The sequence below is a fragment of the Mustela nigripes genome, chromosome 4 (genome assembly GCF_022355385.1).
Source record: "Mustela nigripes isolate SB6536 chromosome 4, MUSNIG.SB6536, whole genome shotgun sequence".
NCBI lineage: Eukaryota > Metazoa > Chordata > Mammalia > Carnivora > Mustelidae > Mustela > Mustela nigripes.
In genome coordinates this window covers 92,706,129-92,727,185 of record NC_081560.1, presented here as the reverse complement: position 1 = coordinate 92,727,185, position 21,057 = coordinate 92,706,129, and the positions used below count along the sequence as shown (strand labels likewise).

At 56.8% G+C, this 21,057-nt stretch overlaps 2 protein-coding genes across 4 annotated transcripts in view; one reads left to right on the top strand and one right to left on the bottom strand.

Annotated features, from left to right (window-relative positions):
• The first annotated feature begins 7,858 nt into the window (after positions 1–7,858).
• PGAM2 (phosphoglycerate mutase 2) lies at positions 7,859–10,926 on the top strand. The gene is made up of 3 exons (XM_059397095.1): positions 7,859–8,527; positions 8,644–8,824; positions 10,156–10,926. The coding sequence occupies exons 1-3, from the start codon at positions 8,114–8,116 to the stop codon at positions 10,320–10,322; spliced, it is 762 nt and encodes a 253-aa protein (XP_059253078.1). The 5' UTR covers positions 7,859–8,113; the 3' UTR covers positions 10,323–10,926.
• Positions 10,927–11,016: 90 nt separating this feature from the next.
• DBNL (drebrin like) overlaps positions 11,017–21,057 on the bottom strand; it is an 11,807-nt gene continuing 1,766 nt past the window's right edge. Inside the window, exons 2-13 of one of the 3 annotated variants that reach the window (XM_059397092.1) lie at positions 18,309–18,364; positions 17,072–17,184; positions 16,476–16,550; positions 15,263–15,409; positions 14,521–14,598; positions 14,103–14,257; positions 13,973–14,021; positions 13,635–13,725; positions 12,980–13,075; positions 12,760–12,872; positions 12,346–12,448; positions 11,017–11,968 (exon numbers count right to left, since the gene is read on the bottom strand). In XM_059397092.1, coding sequence (XP_059253075.1) covers positions 11,829–11,968; positions 12,346–12,448; positions 12,760–12,872; positions 12,980–13,075; positions 13,635–13,725; positions 13,973–14,021; positions 14,103–14,257; positions 14,521–14,598; positions 15,263–15,409; positions 16,476–16,550; positions 17,072–17,184; positions 18,309–18,364 — 1,216 coding nt within the window. In that variant the 3' untranslated portion in view covers positions 11,017–11,828. Of the gene's footprint in view, positions 11,969–12,345; positions 12,449–12,759; positions 12,873–12,979; positions 13,076–13,634; positions 13,726–13,972; positions 14,022–14,102; positions 14,258–14,520; positions 14,599–15,262; positions 15,410–16,475; positions 16,551–17,071; positions 17,185–17,270; positions 17,362–18,308; positions 18,365–21,057 lie in introns of those variants that run through there. The other 2 variants (XM_059397093.1, XM_059397094.1) reach the window with 2 other exon arrangements.

Genomic DNA, 21,057 nt, shown 5'->3' with positions numbered 1-21,057 from the left:
ACGAAACACTACTTCGGGACTCGCGAACACAGGTTGTCTCTGCTCCTGTCTGCTTGACTGCGACCCTTCCGTCCGGGTTGTACGGTTTCCAACAGAGACCCTGGTGCACTCTGTTGGGTTTGCGCCTGACACCCCCCTGCTTGCTGCTGTGGCAGATGCTCTCGGTTTCCAGTTGGTCACTGCGAGCACTTGCAAACCCGCCGACCCTGGTGCGTCGCTGTTGGCCCCGATACCAGACAGAATCACCTTTAGTGTAGATTTCTGGCCATTCCGTCTGTCCACGCCAACAGCCCTGCCGTGTGTGACTGGGAGCGATTTCAGGTCCCCTGCTACTTGCTTGTGTGGCCTTGCTGGCCTGGCCAGAGCCTCCCGGATGCCGCAGGCGGGTGTGGGCCCCTTTGTCCAGCACCCAGCTGTGGGCTTGGCGTTTCCCCACTAAGATGACGTTAGGGGTCTGGCCTCTGTAGGTGCCCTTTGTCTAGTGGAGGAAGTTCAGCTTTATTCCTAGTTTTCTGAGTGTTTTTGTCAGGAAGGGGTGTTGGATTTTGTCAAACACTTTTTTTTTCCATTCAATGAGATGATCGTGAGTCATTTCTATCAAAAAACGTAACGTTCTCCTGATACGGTATATTAACCGGATTTCAGAGTTAACCTCCCAGCATAAATGTCGTGGTGTACAAAGTCCATTTTATTTGCTACTGGAGTCTGTGCTGAAGTTTGTACACAACAGGTCCTGTCTGCAGCTGTCTCTGATGTCTTTGATGAGTGATGGTATCAGGGTCTTTGATACTGTTCACTTTGACCAACGTGCCTTATATTTATGGTGAGTTCCTTGAAGCCAGGAAGGGATTGGGTGATTTTTAAAAGTCCAGAGTATAACGTGTCTTTAATTCACCGTGTTTGCCTGTGATATTGTGATGCACAGGGCACCTGGCTGGCTCAGTCGGTTGGGCGTCCGACTCTTGATTTCAGTTCAGGTCCTGATCTCAGGGTCCAACAAACCGGCCCCGTGTCGGGTACCTACCTGCTCAGTGTGAAGCCTGCTTCTCCTTCTCCCCACTCCTGCTCTCTCTCTTTCTCTCTCAAACAAATAAAAATCTTTTTAAAAATATATTTATAATATTTATATTTATATCTGCATGTAATATTTATAGAAAAATATTTAAATAGAATAAAAAATATTTATAAAGTATACTTGGTCTTCCCATCCACCTCCTGGCCAGAGTCCTGAATCCCATGCAATGTCTCAGGTGAAAAGAGTGTCTTTTTTCCAGTGAGGCGCTCAGGATGTGGCCAAGATTAGAAGCCCAGCCCCAAGCTCAAGGGAGGGGAGAGGTGCTGGAGATGGCCATAATCAGCCACGCCACGGAAGTCCCTGAAGTGCAGGTCCGGAGAGCTGCTTGAGTGGGGACACGTCCTGTGCCAGAGGCTGGAGCACCCCAGTTCTTCAAGGTTGAGGAGCAGGTGCTGATGCAGTTGGGACCCTTCAAGACCTCACCCTACGCACACCGTCATCTTTTTGAACAGGTCTGTTACCATGTTCTTTATTGTATAATAAACTGGTAAATGAAAGAGTTGTCCTGAGTTCTGGGAGTTGCTGAGCAAAGTATCAACCCAGAGAGGGGCTTGTGGGAAGCCCGATCCGTGGCTGACCTGGCAGAGGTATGGGAGAGCAGCTGGGGCTTGCCGTTGGCATCTGAAGCAGGGGGAGTTTTGGGGGACTGAGCCCTTCCCTGTGGGGTTGAAGCAGTCACCAGGGACATGGTGTTAGAGCCAAGAGAGATGGTGGGACCCCCAGTTCTCCTCGGTGGAGAGCTGCCTGGTACGGTGTGGGCAGTCAGCGGTGTGAGGGGTAGAGTCCGAGAGTAGAAACAGCCTCGTTTCCGTTAGCTGCTGTGCAGACAGTGCCCATGTCTAAGGCCAGACCCTTCCCATTTAATGAAACTATTGCATGGTTTGGGGTTAGGTGAGCAGTTGTTCTCTGTTTCTTCTTTCCTGCCCTGCTGCTCTCTCCCTGACTGCATTTCTTTGTAGATACCATTTTTATGGGGCTGCCCACATGGCTGTCAGTGAAATGTCAGCCTTCGGCTCAGGTCTTGATCCCGGGGTCCCAAGATCGAGTCCTGCATCAGACTCCTTACTCAGTGGGGAGCCTGCTTCTCCCTCTACCCCTCCCTCATTCTTGTGTGCTCTTGCCTGCTCATTCATTCTCTCAAATAAATAAAATCTTCAAAGAAAAGTATTTAGTGGCTCTAGGAATTATAGACACACTTTTCGTAGCCTGTTTAGGATTGACATCTCACCACTTCATGTGGGATGGAGTGCCCGCAGTGCCGTGCAGGTCTCCTCTCCCTTCCTGTTGTAGTTCGAGTCCCTCTACATACACTGGAACCCCCAGCAGTGTTAGAATGACAAATTCTAAATTTATAATTTATATATATATGCAGTTATAAATTAAGTTTATATTATACATAAAACTCAAGTGTAGGGGATGCCTGGGTGGCTCAGTCGTTAAGCATCTGCCTTCAGCTCAGGTCATGATCCCAGGGTCCTGGGATCGAGCCCCATATCGGGCTCCCTGCTCAGCAGGAAGCCTGCTTCTCCCTCTCCCTCTCCCTCTGTTTGTGCTCTCTCTCTCTCACTGTGTCTCTCTCTGTCAAATAAATAAATAAAAATCTTAAAAAAAAAATAAACAAGTGTAGCTATGTGTACATACATATATAGCTAAACTTCACAATGAAAACTGCCAGTTATTTCACCAGGAACAGATGGGCTTATTCAGGAGTAAGAGAATTTCAATCCCAGACAAACACACTGGGCAAAACCCTAAGCAAGTCTGGGAACGAGGAGAAACGGGGTGACTCTGGAGGGGCTGTTATGAGCCCAAAGTGCTTGCGACGAAGGAAGCTGGGAGTGGGAAGTAAGTTGTGGCCCTGGGACGAGGGATGTCTCTCTCCCTCCTGCAGGTGTCGCAGCCTTGGGCATGGTCCAGTCCAGGTGAGGGCCCTGCGGGCTCTTCCTGTCAGGTCAGCGGTGGGCCCAGGGGAAGGCTGTGAGCGCCCTCTGCTGGAGCTCCCCATCTCTGGGGGGTTTCCCGGTACTGATTTTCACTATATATGTGGTTTCTCCCCATTTTTAAAAAGATTTATTTGAGAGAGAATACAAGCAGAAGGGGCAGAGGGAGAAGGAGAGAGAATCCCAAGCCCGATTCGGGGCTCGCTCTCATGACGCTGAGATCACGACCTGAGCTGAAACCAAGAGTGGGCGCCCCCCAGGCGCCTCCGTATGTGTATCTTAACAATTTATGTTGCTCCTTCTGTATTCTTGATGTTCTCAGTTTCCCTACGACCCCGTTTCTCTTCTGTCTGGAGAACTTTGTTACTATTTTCTTCTAGAGCAGCTGCTCTAGGTGTGAATTCTCTTGCTTTTTCTTCATCTGGGGATGTCTTTGTTCCACCTTCGTGCTCCGGGGCATTTCTGTTGGGTATAGAATTCTCAGGCTACAATTTTTGCGTTTTGACAGTTTAAAAATATTGTTCTTCTTCCTTCTAGGCGTGCATGGTTTTTGGTCTGGCAAAGAATGGCTCCCGACATGAAGTGAATCATTTCCCTCTGGCTGATTTTGGAATTTTTTCCTGGTCTTTAGCCTTCATACGTCTCATGGTGATGCGTCCGCATGAGTTTCAGTTCTACGACACAGTATTATCAGCCATAATCACCATGCTTTGCACTGGGTCTAGACTTTCTTTATTTTCCAGACTCTCCCTATTTCCCCCACCCCCAGTCCCTGAAAATCACTTTTGTGCTCCGTTGCCTTCTGGATCGGACCTTCTTTTTTTAAAGTTCCCTGTGTAAGTCGTACCACACAGTATTTACCTTCATCGGGCTAATGTCCATGAGATAACACACTCGAAGTCCATCCGTGTTGAGGCAGACGGCAGGATTTCCCTTCTCCTGACTGAATAGTATTTAATTGTGTATCACACATACGATACGTGTGTATATGTACGATGATAAGTGTGCATCACACCTTTATCCACTCCTCCATTGATGGACACTCAATTTCCATCTCTCCCTCTTGGCTGTCACAAATGCCACAGTGAACATGGACTGCCGATGTCTCTTTGCAATTCTGTTCTCATTTTCTTCAGCTACATACTCCGAAGTGAGATTTCCAGATCATGGGTATTTTTCATGTTTCGAGGAAACTCTGTACTGTCTTCCAGAGTGGCTGTACCTGCTAGCATTCCCAGCACGGTGCACGGGGGTGTGGATGATTTCAGCAACACTTGTCATCTTTTGTCTTCTCGGTGATGGCCATTTGAACAAGTACAAGGGGATCTCCATTATGGTCTTGATTCACATTTGCCTGGTGATGACTGGCGAGGAGAGTCTCTTCAGCACCTGCCAGGACTTGCTTCCCTGGGGTCAGGATGGGGCCTTGGCTTCCATGTACATGTGGCTGCATGACTTTGCAACTTCTAGGCCCTTCTGTGATGCCCCTGGCATTTCCCAGGCCCACGTTCAGGTCTAAAATCATGATCTAGGAGGCTCCCGAACTCACTTCCTTCTCTAGATACACTAAATCCACAGGCACAGAGAAGCAGTGCCCTCTAAAAAGAAATCCAGAAACCAGTTGAACAATTACTACGAATTGGGCACATGTGAAAGTACACACAGCAATCTGTGTCACCAGTGTCTGCCTGGAAGGAGCTTGTGTGCGTGTTGCCACCCTGGCTCTGACAGCTGCCTTCCAGAGGCCACGTCCCTTGATCACCCATTTCTGGTGGCCCCATGAGGCTCGCATGCACAGGTCCCACAGGACCATTCAAAGAAGACACTGTTCTTAAACAGCTCTCTGTCCAGGGCTCAGCACAGAGTATGCAGACTGAAATCCTATCTCCCAGGTTTTCCATGAAAGAGGACTTTGCTTACTTTAAAAGCTACTGTCTGAGGCTCAGCCTTCTAATTTAGCACACATCCAAGGCTGAGCCTCCCCTTTGGGACACTGGCAGGACCTGGCACACTTTCAACCACTGGGAGCCACTGAGAAGAAAGAAGGTGGCTTGGGCCATTGCGAAGGTTTGAGAGAACCACAAGTTTGGAGTTTGGGCTGGGTTGACTATGACAAGCTTCACCCCCTCATGAGAGCCCTCTGTCAGGGTTCAGAGAGACAGTTGTTGTATCAAAGACACAGAAGCCAACACAGAGAGTCCAGGAAAATGGACAGAAGAATAGGTTCCAAACAAAAGAACAAAACTCCAGAAACAGACCTTCATGAAATGGAGATTAGTGACTTAGCCTGATAAAAAGTTCAAAATAGTGTCATAAAGATGCCCACTGAGCTCAGGAGTATTAGGCATGAACAAATGAGAATTTCATCAAAGACATGGAAACTCTTAAGGAAGTACCACACATAAACCACAGAGATGAAGGCTACAGAAATGGAAACGTATTCAACGGAGGGTTCAGCAACAGACGACGCAGAGCAGACTTGACAGTACAATGGAGCTCATCTGCTCAGAGGAGGAGAAAGAAAAATTGAAAAAGAATAGCTTAAGGGGTTTGTGGGGCACTCCAAAGAACCAGAATGGGCGTTACAGAGTCCCAGAAAGAGGAAAGAGAGTGAAGCTTCTTCGAAGAGATAGTGGCTGAAAACCCCACTACTCTGGGACAGGAACTGCGTGTCCAATCCAGGAAGCCCACAGAGTCCAAATAAGATGAGTTCAAAAAACCAACACTGAGACCCATTTTTTTAAAAAAGATTTTATTTGACAGAGAGAGATCACAAGTAGGCAGAGAGGCAGAGAGAGAGGAAGGGAAGCAGGCTCCCTGCTGAGCAGAGAGCCCGATGTGGGACTCGATCCCAGGACCCTGAGATCATGACCTGAGCCGAAGGCAGCGGCTTAACCCACTGAGCCACCCAGGCACCCCCACTGAGACCCATTTTAATTAAGTTGTCAAGAGTTAAAAATAAGGAGTAGCTTGAAGTGTCTTAGAGTATATTACTATTAAAAGCAGTGAGAGAAAAACAACTTTTTACATGGGAGTGTCATAATACTTTCAAAGTGCTGAAGGGAAAAACAAAAACAAAAAACTGCCAGCCAAGAACACTCCACCTGGCAAAGCTGTCCTTCAGGACTGAAGGAGGGAGAAAGAATTTTCCAGAAAAGCAGAAGTTGATGGAGTTCATCATCACCAGACCAGCCTTATAAGAAATATTGAAAAGGGGCGCCTGAGGGGCGCCTGGGTGGCTCAGTGGGTTAAAGCTTCTGCCTTTGGCTCAGGCCATGATCTCAGGGTCCTGGGATGGAGACCCGCATCGGGCTCTCTGCTTAGACGGGAGCCTTATCCTCCCTCTTCCTCTGACCCACTCATGCTCTCTCACTCTCTCTGTCAAAGAAATAAATGAAACCTTAAAAAAAAATAAGATAGGGGCGACTGGGTGGCTCAGTGAGTTGAGCCTCTGCCTTTTGCTCAGGTCATGATCTCAGGGTCCTGGGATGGAGCCCTGTGTCGGGTTCGGCAGGGAACCTGCTTTCCTCTCTCCCTCTGCCTCTTTCTCTACTTGTGATCTGTTAAAAAAAAAAAAAAAAGGATAAAGTTCTTGAAGCCATGCCTCAAGCTTCTCCAGAAATCCGAGTCAGGACGCAGGGCCCACCTGCTTGTGTCCCTCTGCCACACTCTCCTGTGGGGACTGGTTCTTCGCTGCCCCTCTGCCTGTAGTGCTGTCCCCCAGAGCTCCTCCTCCAAGGTGCCATCTCTACCCCCTCCCACTGCCCTCCCGGGACACAGGAAGAAACTTGTTGAGTAGCTTGAATCTTCTTCATCCCCCACTGAACAGGAGCTTCCTGCCTGGCTCTCTGCTGGGCCCCCAGGGCATGACTTGCGGTAGAGGGGACAAAAAGCAGACCACATAGTGGTGTGGCTCTAACAAGGGTAGAGCCGCAAGGCCTGCCTACATGTGGTGCTGCAAGGAGGAGGGTGGCCTCCACCCTCCCAAATCTGAATGTAGAGGTCCGGTCCCCAACACCCACCCTCGGCCCATGCTCCTGTTGGACATGAACCCGACAGCCCGTGGCTCTGTGGGGCATGCCTCTCAGATTTCTTTCTTTGAAAGGTGGTTTCGGTGGGGAGGGGCAAGCCTGAGCCTGGGTGACAGGCGGGTCGGGTGGGAGAGTGTGGCAGCAGCATCCTTAGCTCCCTTCTGGCCCAACCCCTCCATCTCCCCTGGCTGTCCTGGGAATAGTGCTGGCCGGTTCAGCTCAGCCCCCTGCCCGCACTATGGCCTCGTGCCCCTCCTGCAGGGCCCAACTGCTGGCCCCCACCCACTCCCCTGGCTCTGCCCACAGGGACCTGACCTTTCACTCCCTTCTGTTCCTCGAGGGGACTAGTGGAGGTGAGGTCACCAGGCCCACCCCTCAGCCTGGCCATCAGCCACAGGCCCCCTCGGTACTCATCCTGCGGGCAGGGCAGAGGGAGCTGGGGAGGGGGGCCAGAACTCCTGGGGAAAGCAGACCCCATGCCCAGCTGAGCAGAGCAGAGCCACCAGGTGAAGCTCCTGGCCACTCACAGGCTTGCACGTGCACACACATGCAACAAGTGACATGGACACACATGTGTACACATCACACCCAGGCACACTTGTGCCCACGCACGTGTGCACAGACGTGTACATGGGCAGACACAGACTCCTCTTTACACAAGCCAGCTGCCTTGGCGGAATGCAGGCTCGCTTGATCCCAGTTATGGTGATGAGGACCAGCCACTGGGCTTGTGGCCCCCTCCTGCCTGCAGGGAGGAGCGAGTGCTCAGAAACCAGCTGGGTTCCCACCAGCAGCACCTTCCGGGCGTGTGGGGGACTCTGCCCCTCATGCCCTATCCTGCATGCAGCCCCACCCAGCCCCGGCTGCTAGGGTGGCTGCTGGGGCTATTTTAAGGCTGGCTCTCGGCCTGCCCTCCCCCTAGGCTTTGCTACTGGCCACCTGCTGCCGCCCGTCCAGCCTGGAATGCTGACTGGCAGTTGGTGTGGGGGCGGGGGCTGCGGACAGACTGTTATAAAACCGGGTGCACCGGGGAGGCCGCCGTCCCTGCCTGCGGCCCCGGCGCCACCATGTCCACCCACCGCCTTGTGATGGTCCGGCACGGCGAGAGCACCTGGAACCAGGAGAACCGCTTCTGTGGCTGGTTCGATGCGGAGCTGAGCGAGAAGGGGGCCCAGGAGGCCAAGAGGGGTGCCCAAGCCATCAAGGACGCCAAGATGGAGTTTGATGTCTGCTACACGTCAGTGCTGAAGCGGGCCATCCGCACCCTCTGGACCATCCTGGACGGCACAGACCAGATGTGGCTGCCCGTGGTGCGCACCTGGCGCCTCAACGAGAGACACTACGGGGGCCTCACGGGGCTCAACAAGGCTGAGACGGCCGCCAAGCACGGGGAGGAGCAGGTGAAGATCTGGAGACGCTCCTTCGACATCCCACCGCCCCCCATGGATGAGAAGCACCCCTACTACAACTCCATCAGCAAGGTGCGCTGCCTGGGATACCAGGGAAGGGTCTAGGGTGGGCAGGGCCTCAGGGATGGCTCGGGTGGGGATGGGGTGCTGGCCTTCTGAGGAGAGAACAGCAGTGTGGATGAACCCAGGAGCGGCGGTATGCAGGCCTAAAGCCCGGGGAGCTGCCCACTTGCGAGAGCCTCAAGGACACCATTGCCCGGGCCCTACCCTTCTGGAACGAGGAGATCGCCCCCCAGATCAAGGCTGGCAGGAGAGTGCTCATCGCGGCCCACGGGAACAGCCTGCGGGGCATCGTCAAGCACCTGGAAGGTGAGGCCCATCCTTGCATGGGGTGTGGGCAGAGGCAGGTTGGGGGGGCTGACGGGGCACATGCCCTTGAATCACTTGGCTCTCAAGTTCTCATCTCAGCTACGTGCCCCCTGCCAGATAGCTCTGCACACGAGCACTCAGGGTCAGGAGTCAAACTGTGAACTAGGAGGACTAAAAAACCACTTAAAAAGACTACTTAGCAAAATGTTTGTTTTACTCATTTGTGTACTGGGACACTATATACAATGACTTTCCTTCTGGAGATTGAGGGTGGAAACGTCTGCTGCTCCAACCCGGGCCCAGAGGCCTGGGGCTGGCTGGGCTTCCTGGACATGAGCCTGGGAAAGATGATAAGGCCATGCCCAAGGACGCCCAGGCCCTACGGCCAAAGCAGGGCTGTCTGGCCCCAGCTCTACTGCTGTGTGGCCCTGGGCAAGTCACTTCACTTGCTGGATCTCCACCACCTTCTCTGGAGTTGGGGAGGAGCTCATTAGGCCCAGGGCAGGGGAACCCAGGCCCTCAGCTCACACCCACGCAGGGAAAAGGTAAGACCAGTCAAGAAAGTGCAGGGGTGCAGCCGTCCTCGAGCCCAGCCTGTAGCTGGGTTCCCAGTAGGGGGCCCGGTGCGCTCCTCCACTGGGCTCTCTCGGACACTCACAGATCTTTGGCCTTTAGGCTTAAGTGTGGAAAGGGAAGAAGGCCAGTAGGGTGGGGAGCCCCAAGCCCCCTGCTCTGGAGGTCAACAGGGAGCTGGCCAGAGCACAGACAGGCACGCCTCTGAGGCCTGGCCAGCCTCAGTCCACCCTCAAGACCACCTCGTGTCCCTGCTCTCCAGGGACTGGGTCTGGGAGAGGAGTACGGAGGCCAGCCTCACTGCAGTCTCCTACCGCCTGGAGAACGGGGAAGTGGGAGCTGGGGTGCCAGAGCCGCAAAGGTCGAGCTGCTATTCCAGGCCAGGGGCTGCAGAGGCCGGCAGGGTCAGGTTTCCCTGGAAAACCTCGCCCTTTCCACCCACAGCCTCCCCTCCGCCCTGGTCACAGGCAGCCCTGCTCGCTGTCCCTTCACCCCTGGTTGTCAGGAGCACCCCTGCTCCTGATGGCTGGAATTTAGAATGTTCTAGAAACCAAACAGAAGAGACCAACAGCACAGCCCCAGGTCTCAGTGGCTTCTGGTTTGGGGCACAAGGTCCTGGTTTACCATGCTATTTCTGCAGGCCACTCAGTCTCGCCGTCTCCAGGGGCATCTGTGTGGGGGGGCTTGCTGCGGGGGATGGGAGGGCTGCTGCCTGGCTGACTGGCCAAGAGGATTAAGGACCTGTTCCCCTGGTCCAGGGATGTCGGACCAGGCCATCATGGAGCTGAACCTGCCGACGGGGATCCCCATCGTGTACGAGCTGGACCAGACGCTGAAGCCCACCAAGCCCATGCGGTTCCTGGGGGACGAGGAAACCGTGCGGAAGGCCATGGAGGCTGTGGCCGCCCAGGGCAAGGCCAAATGAAGGGTGGGTTTCTGGCAATAAAGGCACCTGCTCCAACCACCTTGAGTCTGGTGTGGCCCCAGCATGCCCAGCTCCAAGGCCCTGAGCAAAGGGCTCCACAATCCCTGCCCCAGTGCCCTCAGGCCCTGCCGCCCACCCGATTAGGTGGGAGGGGCCCAGAAACCAAGGGCAGGAGTCTCATCCCCGAGCCAGGCTATCAAGTACCTTATAGCAAGCCCTGTATGGTGACGGCCACCTGGTAACATTGCCCGGTAACCCAGCTGTCCCCAGTGAGTGAGTACTGAAGTGAGGACACCACCTCATGGCTAGCTTTCCTCTGGTGGGCTGTCCCTGCCGTCCCTGTAGCCCCAGGCTGGGCAGGGTGAGGTGGTACTGAGCCCCACCCCCTGGGTGTCCCCATAGCTGGGGACATGCCCACCACTGGCCTCTGAGCTGACAACACGGGACTCCTGGTGCCTCCGTAGCTGGGGGCGGAGAATCAGGGCTGGTGAGGCCTGCCTTTGCAGCCTAGGGGACAAGGGGGCCATCTGTCCCACTGCAGCCATCACCCCGGCTGCTCCTCCCTGGCAGCTGCCAGAGCACAAGGGGAACGGCAGCTCCAGACACCTCACTCGACACTTGTGCACGCACTCCGTATGGGCAGGGAGGGCGGCCGCCAGCCCCTTCCAGAACATGGAAATGCAACAGGCTGACGTGAGTCACATCTTGACATTTATGCCTCTCCTAGTGGCCACAGTCGGCACACACACCCGCACACACCCCCACGCACCCCGGAAGGGGTCGATTTTCACACGACGGCATTCAGGCCACAGTAGGGCAGTGCTCACTCTGGAAGCAGACACAGGTGACCTGGGATGGATAGTGTGTGACAGCAGGCATCGGCCCTCTGGTCACTCCCCCGGAACCAGAATCCAGTGACAGCACACACCGGGGAAGGACTTGGGTTTGCTGATCACACAGTCAGATGGGGGTTCGGTCATCCCTGCGCCACTTCGCACAGTCTGCAGCCCCGGGTGGAGGAACGGGGAACGGGGACATAGGGCAGGACCGAGAAAGATGACCTGCTGCCCAAACCGTCACGACCCCCCCAGACTTTGGTCCTAAACGCTAAGGTCACTGTTCCCGAAGATTGCTACCAGCCAAAGCCACCATCCCTTAGGGCCAGGAGGAGAGGAACCACAAGGCAAAGGCCCCTGCTCAGACCGCCCGGCAAGGCCACACCATGGCTTCCTGTCCTCCGCGGGGGTCAAAGGCCAAGCTGTCTGGGAGGGCCCACAGCAGCCAGAGCACGTTTGGGGATCACAGGGTATTGCTGCATCTAGAGTGATAGGCTGAGCACCCTAGTCTGAGAGATCCCAAGGGCTTGTCTTCTTTGCAGGGAGGTCCCATGCCCAGAGGAGTGCCGTGTGGCTCTCGCAGCACGCACGTCACATCCCCGGCAGTAAAAGAAGCACGCGTGGGGGGGAAAGGTAGGATGACCTCGGCGCGGCCAGCAGCAGAGGACCCTCACTCGATGAGCTCCACGTAGTTGGCAGGAAACATGCCAAAGTGGCCGTCCGGACCATAGCCACGCCACCAGCCCTCGTCGATCACCTCGATGCCCGTGATGAGATTCTCGGGGTCGAAGGAGATCTCCGTGTCATCAGCTGCGGGATGGGGAGTTGGAGGGTGCACTGGAGGCTGGGGGCCCTTCCTGATGGCCACTTTCCCCCAACACACCTTCTAGCAGGACCTGACTCCAGGCCCCCTGCCTCCGCACAGCAGCCTGCTTCCTGAGCCTCCAGGCAGGTCCCCGGATTCTGGTGCGCAGGGTCCACCCACCCTCTGTTCACACTCCTGGGCTCTAGCACAACGCCGGCAACTGATATTCACGGGCAGCTGCCCAGCATAATGGGAAGGCCCAGGCCGTGCAGGGCATCCACCCCATCCTTCCCCCACCTTCCTTGAGTCCCAAGGGAGCATCAGAAGCCTGCCTCCTGAAGCGGAGCCCTGCAGGATGAGTGGCTGGGCCACTGCACATTACCTGCCTGGTAGTCGTACAGGGCCCGCGCACAGAGCCCTTTGCCACTCAGCCCCGGGTAGTGGTCCACGTGCTCAGAGCCGGCATCTTGCTGTGGCACCTGTTCCTGCACGGGAAGAAGAGAAATCTGGGTCCCACGTTACAGGCCTACAACGGGCCTGGGGGAAGGGCACAGCACACAAAGGGCAAGGATTGCTGCCATCCTACTGCCCCCAAGATGTCCCCCTGCCCCAGGACCTTCCTGGCCAGCAGATGAGTGCTAGACCATGTACTCCCTGGGGCCACTCCAACATTGAACAAGAGAATCCCCATGCAGCGGCCGCCAGAAAGTCAGGCACCCCGTGCCTGGCATGGGTGAAGAGAGTGTTTCTGGGCAGGTGGCCCCTTCACAGCCGTGCCCCGCTGCAGGGAACCCACCATCGGGGGCTCCTCATAGACGGTCTCTTGCTCTGGAGGCTCCTCGTACACAGCCTCCTCTTCTGCCTGCACTGCACACTGCGGAGGGCTAGGCGCCAGGTCCTCAGGGACATCTGCATGGGAGGTTGCGGCCCACGCTGAGCCTGGGGAGGGGTGCAGACGCCTTCCTCCCTCCCACACCCCTACCCCCAGGCCCCCACGGGGCAGTCAAGCGCCTTGCCTGCCCTGGGCCTCGAGGAGGCCTGAGTGGGCTCCGGGCTGTGGAGGGTCTCTGGCTGGGTGAACTGTTTCTGCAGGAAAGGGCTCCTGAGCTTGCCTGCAAACAAAGGTAAACATGCAAGTGCTGGACGCGGGAGAGATGAGCTGGGTATACTGCTTCTGTCCCCTGTGCTGCTTGGAGTAGGGACCTGTCCTGGGACATAGCTGTCACAGGGAGGGGAGAGAGGGTAGGGGAACACACAGCCGCTGTAGAAACACATCACACACACAGTATGCTTCAAGCAGCCCCCCAGTGTGGGAGAGCTGATGGCAGTGCCCATCCCGTGTCCTTGGGGGCAAAGAGGGGAGTGACAGAGGCTCTGGGGCCCGGCCACCATGTGCAAGCTATTCCAAGAGTTAATGGAGTGGGGCTGGCTGGAAAGTCTCCCTCTGAAGCCATACATGGCCCTTCCTTTCCAGGTGGCTGCAGGACGAGGCCATGGGCAGGAAAGGAACACCCAAGGCCCAACCTCCCCTCCCAGAAGCTACCCTTAGAGAAGTCCAGGCTCTCCTTGCTTCCTTGCCTCTGTCGCTACTTCTGGGGACCCTGCACTGAGACCCCAGCCTCTGCCTCGGCCTGCTCCTGCCTTGTGCCTAGACCCAGAGGAAAGACTCACCTGGCTGGGGGCTTGTGATGGATGTGGTGGACATGGCCCTCTCCTTCTGCCTGAAAATCTCACGTGGGTGTGCTGGCTGGCTGACCGGCTCCTGCAGGGGGGCACATGGGCCCAGCAGTGAAGAGAGGCTCGAGGGCCTCGTCCAGGACCAGGTGGAGGGCCATGCTGCCCACATCTTGCCCTTTAGTGCCCTCTCCACCACCACCTCCGGTGCACCCACGTGTCCCAGGTTCCACTGTGCCCCAGCTGGCCGCAGGACCATACCCCCTGGCACATCAGGGACAGCCCCGGCATTACTGCCACAGACCCTCGGGGGGTGGGGGGCACGCAAGTCTCACCTGCTCCTCTCGGCTCCTTGAAACCACTTCCTGCTGCTCACTCTTCCTGCTGGGAGGGGCGGAGGCAGGAGCTGCAGCCCAGCCATGGCCCACTCGGGACCCTCCCTCCCTCTTAACTCTGGGGCCTCACCTCTGGGGCCCGGCCTCGCTGCCCTGCTCCTCCCGATAGCGCTGCTCCCGGAGGGCGGCCTCGCGCAGCTCCCGCTCCCGACGCTCCTGCTCCAGCCGCTGCCGCTCCTCTTCCGCCCGCCGCTTCTCCTCCAGCCTGCGGTTCTCCTCCTCCTTCTGCAGGGACAGCGGCCGACCTGCCCCACTGGGCACCTGCACCCTCCCATTCCTGGGCTACCCGGGCATCCGTGCGGCGCCGCCTAAAAGGGCCGCCCACCGGCCCAGCAACCAGAGCCCGCTCGGCCTTCGCCTGGCCACAGGCACAACCAAGGGCGCGTGTCCCGCGAGCTTATTGTGAGAGAACCTGAGGAACAGTGAGGATGGCGCTGCAGCACCATCTCTGAGGGGCAGCTGTGCTCCATGCGCCCCACGGCACTCACCTCTGCTTTGGCCCAGAAGCTGTCTTTGCCAACTCTTTTGATCTCAGATATGGCGTTGGTCTTCTGGTACACAGAGCCCTGCACACGACAGAGGGTCCTCTGTGGGGCTGCCCTCAGGAGCCCAGGGCTCAAGCAACAGCTGTGGGGACTGCACCGGGCCTGGTGCCCCCTCCAGAGACCAGCCAACACAAGATGGCCTGAGGGCCCTGAGAGCCACCAGACAACGTCAACGAGGGTCTCTGGCTGCACCAGGCCCCTGTGGATGGAAGCCACAGATATCTTGTTCCCTCAGATAGCCAACCACCGTGGCAGTGGCCAGGGAATCTCCACGGACCCCAGCTGTGCCCCAGGAACTGGGCTCCCCACAGCCACGGTACCTGGCATCTGCCCCCGATGGGGAGGGGCCTGCCTGCCTACCTCACATCCCTCCATGGAGCCCACCACCCAGGACTGTGCAGGACATGTTGGTGCTGTGGCCTTGTGACTGGACTGTCCCTGGGGTATGAGAGGCTCCAGACCAGCCAGTGGAACCAGCAGGCAGCACAGAGGGCTGCTCCTCATGCCCACTAGCACCTGCCCCACCAGGGGCAGCTCCAGCTTCCGGCTGGCATGGGGTCACCGTCGGCACCGGAATGGGGCCCAGGGACCAAAAGCCAGGCAGGCAGGAGCCCAGATACATGAGGGAGAAACCAGCCCATCTGCTGGCTCCTGCCTGCCACACTTGGGCCCAGGGAGCACTCACCACCGGGGCCTGAGGGCCCATATCCTGGAAACGGCCGCTCTCCTTGTGGAAGGCATAGTTGGCACCCGAGGCTCTGGCCACCTTCTGCATGATACACTCGGGCTCCACATCCTCCTCGGCCCTCGCGTTGATGGTCACGTGGGCCCCCTGTGGCAGGACAGTACGCAGGCGTTGCAAGTCCAGGAGAGGACAAGATGCACAGCTCAGGGAGCACAGCGAGGACAACTGTCGTCCCGGGCTCTGGGCTGAGGACCTCAGGGCCGACAAAGCTCCTGAGACAAACACACTGCACTTGTCCCAGCACAGGCACGCAGTCTCTGCCCTCCGTGGCCCTGCTGCAGCTTGTTCCCAGGTGCCGGGCACCCCTGCTGCAGGCCCAGGCATGAGAGAGATCCCTTCTAATTCACAAAAGCGAACTTCAAAAAGAATCTGGAAACGCATTTTCCACAAAACGCAATTTCTTCTTCTTTCTACCCATTTCTTTCTTTTCTGAAGTTCTTTAGGTTTTATTTATTCAAGTATCTCTACACCCAACCGGAGGCTTGAACTCTCAGCCCCGAGACTGCGTGTCACGTGCTCCCCTCACTGAGCCAGCCAGCCCCCGCCACCAATTTCTTTTTGACAAGTCAGATCCATGGCGTCACTTGCTGTTAGTAAACACCCAGCAAGCCTGGGATCCTCTCCTGGCTCCTAGATGGATAAACTGAGGCCTATCTGAAGAAGAGTTGGCAGGCTAGAAATCAAAGTCCTGAGCCTCTCAGACAGGAGCCACAGACACGCGAGGTAACCTGCCAAGCAAACGACAAGCGGTTTTGGAACTGAATGATGTGCGCTGGAAAGGAACGCAGCAGGGCCAGGCAAGGGCAACTTCCCGTCTCCTCCAGCTCTTGACAACACGGCTGAACAAACCCTCACAAAACCAGCGGAAGCCAAGGCCTCGCGCCCCAGGACTAGCCGCACACGATGCTCTCTGTGCTCAAGAAGGACACAGTCATCCATCCTTCCTCCCCGGTGGAGGAAGTTCAGCTCACTGGGGGCTCCAGCCGCAGCGCAGCCTTCTGGGCACTCGCCAAGCATGAGTGCAGCAGCCTCTGGTAGCACCTGAGTCTGGAGGAAGCATCAGGTGTGGACCCGCTTCCAGCTCTGGCTGCAACCGCACTCACACCCGCCCAGGCGCCGTGGGAGGCCGCGGTGGGGGGGGGGGCGTCCTCACCTTCAGGAAGCTGGCCATGGTGCTGACGTGGTTGGCGCACGCTCCCTTCCGCACGTCGTTCACACCCTCACCCGTCTGCAACACAACACACCCGGTGTGACTCGCCAGCTCCCTCAGAGCCACCACCCTCCCTGGGGTGCAGCAGAGGATAAGGTGAACCCCACAGCTCCAGGTCAAGGAGGTTCTTGAGGCAGGATGACTGCCTGCTTCCGCTGGGCACGGGCGGCTCCGAGCTTCCCAGTCCTATCCAGGGGTCCCGTTCTCTCTGAGCCTTCTCCAGGCCCAGGCCCCCTGCTCCCTCAGGACGACTCCTCTGATTGGGACAAAGGCAAGGGTGTCATGCGACTGCACTGTGTGCTCTGTTCCGTGGGAATGATTCTGGGCTTGGGGGCAGAGCAGGGGATTCTGCGCTGGTAACACCCTCGCAGTCCTTCAGGCCACACACACTCCAACCACTCCCATTCGTTCACTGCCTGTGAGCTGCCCTGAAGGCAAATCCTCCTCTGCTCCCATCACAGAAGGCAGAGGAGGAAAGAAGGCAAAGTTTTCCCGGGTCACACCCAGATGAGAACTTGGAGTCCCCCAGTTCCACATACCCAGTTGATGAGGACAAACTTGGGCAGACCGGAGTTGGGGTCCTTCACCCTGCAGAAGCCGTACATCACCTTCCCGCTGTTGAGCTCCTCCACCATCTCCTCCAGGCCCCCCTCTGCAGCAGGCATAGGGGGTGTCAACGGGCCCTGCGCCCGTGGCTGGCCCTGCACAACGCCCACTGGGAAGGGAAACCCAACCTACCCCCGAGCCAGGGTTCTCAGGGCCGCCTGCATCAGAATCAGACTCCTGGTCCTTCCCCACTACACGGACTTACAGGAGCTGGCGGGGTGTGGGATCTGCATCTGTGACAAGGACCTCAGGCAATGGTGTACACCCCCCAGTTTTAAAACGATTCCTAGGGGCACCTGGGTGGCTCAGTGGGTTAAGCCTCTGCCTTCAGCTCAGGTCATGATCTCAGGGTCCTGGGATCAAGTCCCTCATCGGGCTCTCTGCTCAGCGGGGAGCCTCCTTCCCCCTCTCTCTCTGCCTGCCTCTCTGCCTACTTGTGATCTCTCTTTCTCTTTCAAATAAATAAATAAAATCTTAAAAAAAAAAAAAAAGAAAGAAAAAAAAAACCCATTCCTATAAAACCCACAGGGAGTTCCGGGAAAAAAGGGATGTCATTTCTGCTACAAATTAGGTACCAGGCTTTCTTTTTTCAAAAAATTTTTTAAAGGATTTTATTTATTTATTTGACAAAGATTACAAGTAGGCAGAGAGGCAGAGAGAGAGAGAGAGAGAGAGAGAGAGAGAGAGAGGAGGAAGCAGGCTCCCTGTGGAGCAGAGAGCAGGATATGGGGCTGGATCCCAGGACTCTGGGATCATGACCTGAGCTGAAGGCAGAGGTTTTAACCCACTGAGCCACCCAGGCGCCCCTAGGCACCAGGCTTTCAAAGGGACAGTCCCTGCAACAGCCTGCCCGCTGTTTGGGGCCCCACGAAGGGCCCTGAGCAGATGGGAATGTCCTGTAGTAACGCTTGGGCTCAGCTCTTAGACCCTCCCCATAAAGAGAGCGGTGAGTGGCTCCCCAGCACTGAGGCTACTGTGGGGACGGTCATGGCAGGCTTGCTACTTGTAGGGGACACCTGCTTGCCTGCGGCTCCCTCCACGCACAGTGAGGGCTGAAATGCCAGCCGCTGGGGACACTGCTGGCTGCGACTCTCTCCCTTCCCCCACACCTGCCTCCTGGGGCATCCAGCCCCCGTCAGCCCACTGGCATCCTCACTGGGCCATACTCACCCCCAGTGCCGGCCACACGGATGTCATTGCTGTTACCCTCATAGGTGAAGAGAGCCCTGAAACACAACACAAACTAAGCTCTGTGACCGGCGTTCCCGCAGCACCCACCACGAGCGGAGCACGGTGGCCACCGGCCCCACTGGCCCACAAGGCAGGAGCTCGAAAGGCCTCCCAGAGCTGGGGCCTCTCAGGCCTTGGCACGGCAGCTTCTCCTGAGGGACAAACTTACGCAGGGAGCCCCTGTCTGCCATGAGAAACACCGAGCTGTGAAGGTTGTTTGATCTGAAAGACGCTCCATGTCCAACGTGGGGCTGGAACTCGCCTCTCCAAGATCAAGAGCCGCACGCTCGACTGACTGACTGGCCCGGCACCCAGGGCTGGCGAGCTGTATTGAGGCAACCTTCCACACCTTCCTCAACCCGAGGCACCCAGGAAGAAGTGGGAGCCGGGTGGGCGAATCAGGCACTGGGAAGGTGCCCCATGCCCTTGTGCAGGTCTGCTCTGTCTTCTGAAACCTGAAGATTTTGCACACCAGGTTGCTCTGGGCTTGGGACTCTTCTAGAAAACCCAGAAGCCACATGGGCCATGACTCAGCATGAAGTCAGGCTCCTTACAGGACAGACTCCTTGGCTGGGCAAAATCCTCTTTCTGGGAGCCTTAACTTTCCACAGGTGACCCTAGGCTGCCCCTGCCTTTTCCTGTGAGACTAACTGTTCCTAAGAACTCTGGGAAAGATGCTTATGAATGTGACCCCCAGAGAAGTTAAGGAAATATGGCAAATTTTTTTACATCTGGGGCATGGAAAGCCCCTTGACCAGAGCAGAGGTTACCCATGGAGAACATTCTGGAAGAGCTGGCTTATCCACAGCCCACATGGAGCCCAAACATCAATACCAGCTCTGCTGCCATTCAGTTCCAGGCAGAGGGGCAGACCATGGGGTACCGGTGCTGACCCAGCAGACAAGTCAAAGGCAGAACCTGGACCAGCAGGCCATCCCCACGCTCTGTGCCCAGACAGGCTTGCCAAAGAGGACCAGATAGGGGCTGTGGGGTGACAGTGTGACAGGAACCGGGATGCCCTGATGGCTCAGTTGGTGTGTGACTCTTGATCTTGGGGTTGGGGTTTGAGCCCTACAATGGGTGTAGAGCTCACTTAAAAATAAAATCTTGGGGGGAGAAAAAAAAGAATCTGACAGGAACCAAAACAGCCTTCATTCAGCTTCCCCAGGGCCTTGGTATGGCCACCAGGCAGAGCTGCCTAGACTGAGAAGTCGGAAGAAAGGAGACCCAGGCCCTGAAGGTCTAGCTGGCACAGGGGACGCACCTCCGAGGAGAGATACCAAAAGGAACACGCAGACAAACAGCAAAAAGATGTGGGAGTTCGTGGACGTCCAGACGTCCGCCTGGAGGAAAGAAGCCCATACATCTCAAAGCCACCAAGCTCTGAGTGCAGAAGATGGGGACAACAGACAGGCAGCAGGCAGCACAGACTGCTTCCAAGAAGGGACCCAGCAGCTCGTAGGAGCCAAGATCCATGCCTGGCGCCTGCCCTCCCCTCCACCCCGGGCTCTGGCCCAAGCCACCTTCTTGAATGTTTGCAGCTCAGAGACTCAATCCCACATTCAACGGACTCCCATCCCTCTTTCAAATCACCATGGAAGAGGCGCGTGCTGGCCCGGCACAGCACACAAGAGTGTGGCGCACAGAGCGCCTGGGAACTCAAGCATCCCTTCCAAACACACATACTGAGGACCTGCTCCTTCCTGCTCCCGTCATAAAGCGTCCAGTAAATCCCCAGAGGCCCTGACCATGGACCTGACCACGGAGCTTCCTTTCTAACGGGAGACCAAAAAAAAACACACCAACACTAATGTCCTGTCAGGTAGTGAAGAGGGAGCAGGAGGGAAACAAACATGCCTCAATCTAGAACAATCAGGGGAACCACGACCGAGGCCGGTGATGGAGAGCTGATGGGCCTGCTCTCCGGCCCACCTGGCTTCAGGGCCCAGCCGGAAGCTGCCCACTCTGCCTGGGAAACCTTTCATGACCCACCAAACTGGAGACCACTTCCTCCCACTGGTATCCTCTGCCACATCTTCTGTCCCCTTCTCAGGTCGCTGTGCATGCGGGCACTGACCGCACCGGGGACAGAGACAGGGCCCACTGAAGGTGTCTGGTGCGTGTCTGGGCAAAGTCACACAAGGAGCCAGCAGTTGAGCAAGGCCTCTCCAAGAAAGCGGTGTCAGCACTGAGACGTCTGGGGAGCCCTGGGACCATGGGGAAGGTGCTCTAGAATGGGGAAGCAGCCAGAGCAAGGGCTCTGAGGAGGAAGCAGCTTGCACATCTGAGGAAGAGAAAGAAGGCCACCGTGGTGACAAAGAGGTGTGGCCCCAGTGTGGTAAGTGGGAGGAGTAGAAGGAGGGGGTCAGGAGCTGGCCCCACAGGGCCTCACAGCTGAGGTGAGATGACTGGGCTCTACTTAATGTGAAAGAGGAAGCTACCGAGTTTAAGCACCGAAGTAGCACGATCTAGATACCTGCTCAGCTCATGAGTGGGGGCCCGCCACACATTATCTGCTGAGGTGCTTAATGGCCGTGACAGGGAGATCAAAAGCCGGGGCTCGCACCACTGGGTGTGGACCTGGAGTGCTGCCAGACGGGTCGGCTCGGCGGGGGTGGGGGGCAGAGGCTCAGCACCCTCGGGGGGGGGGGGGGGGGGGGGGGGGGCCGGGGGGGGGGGGCTCAGCCGG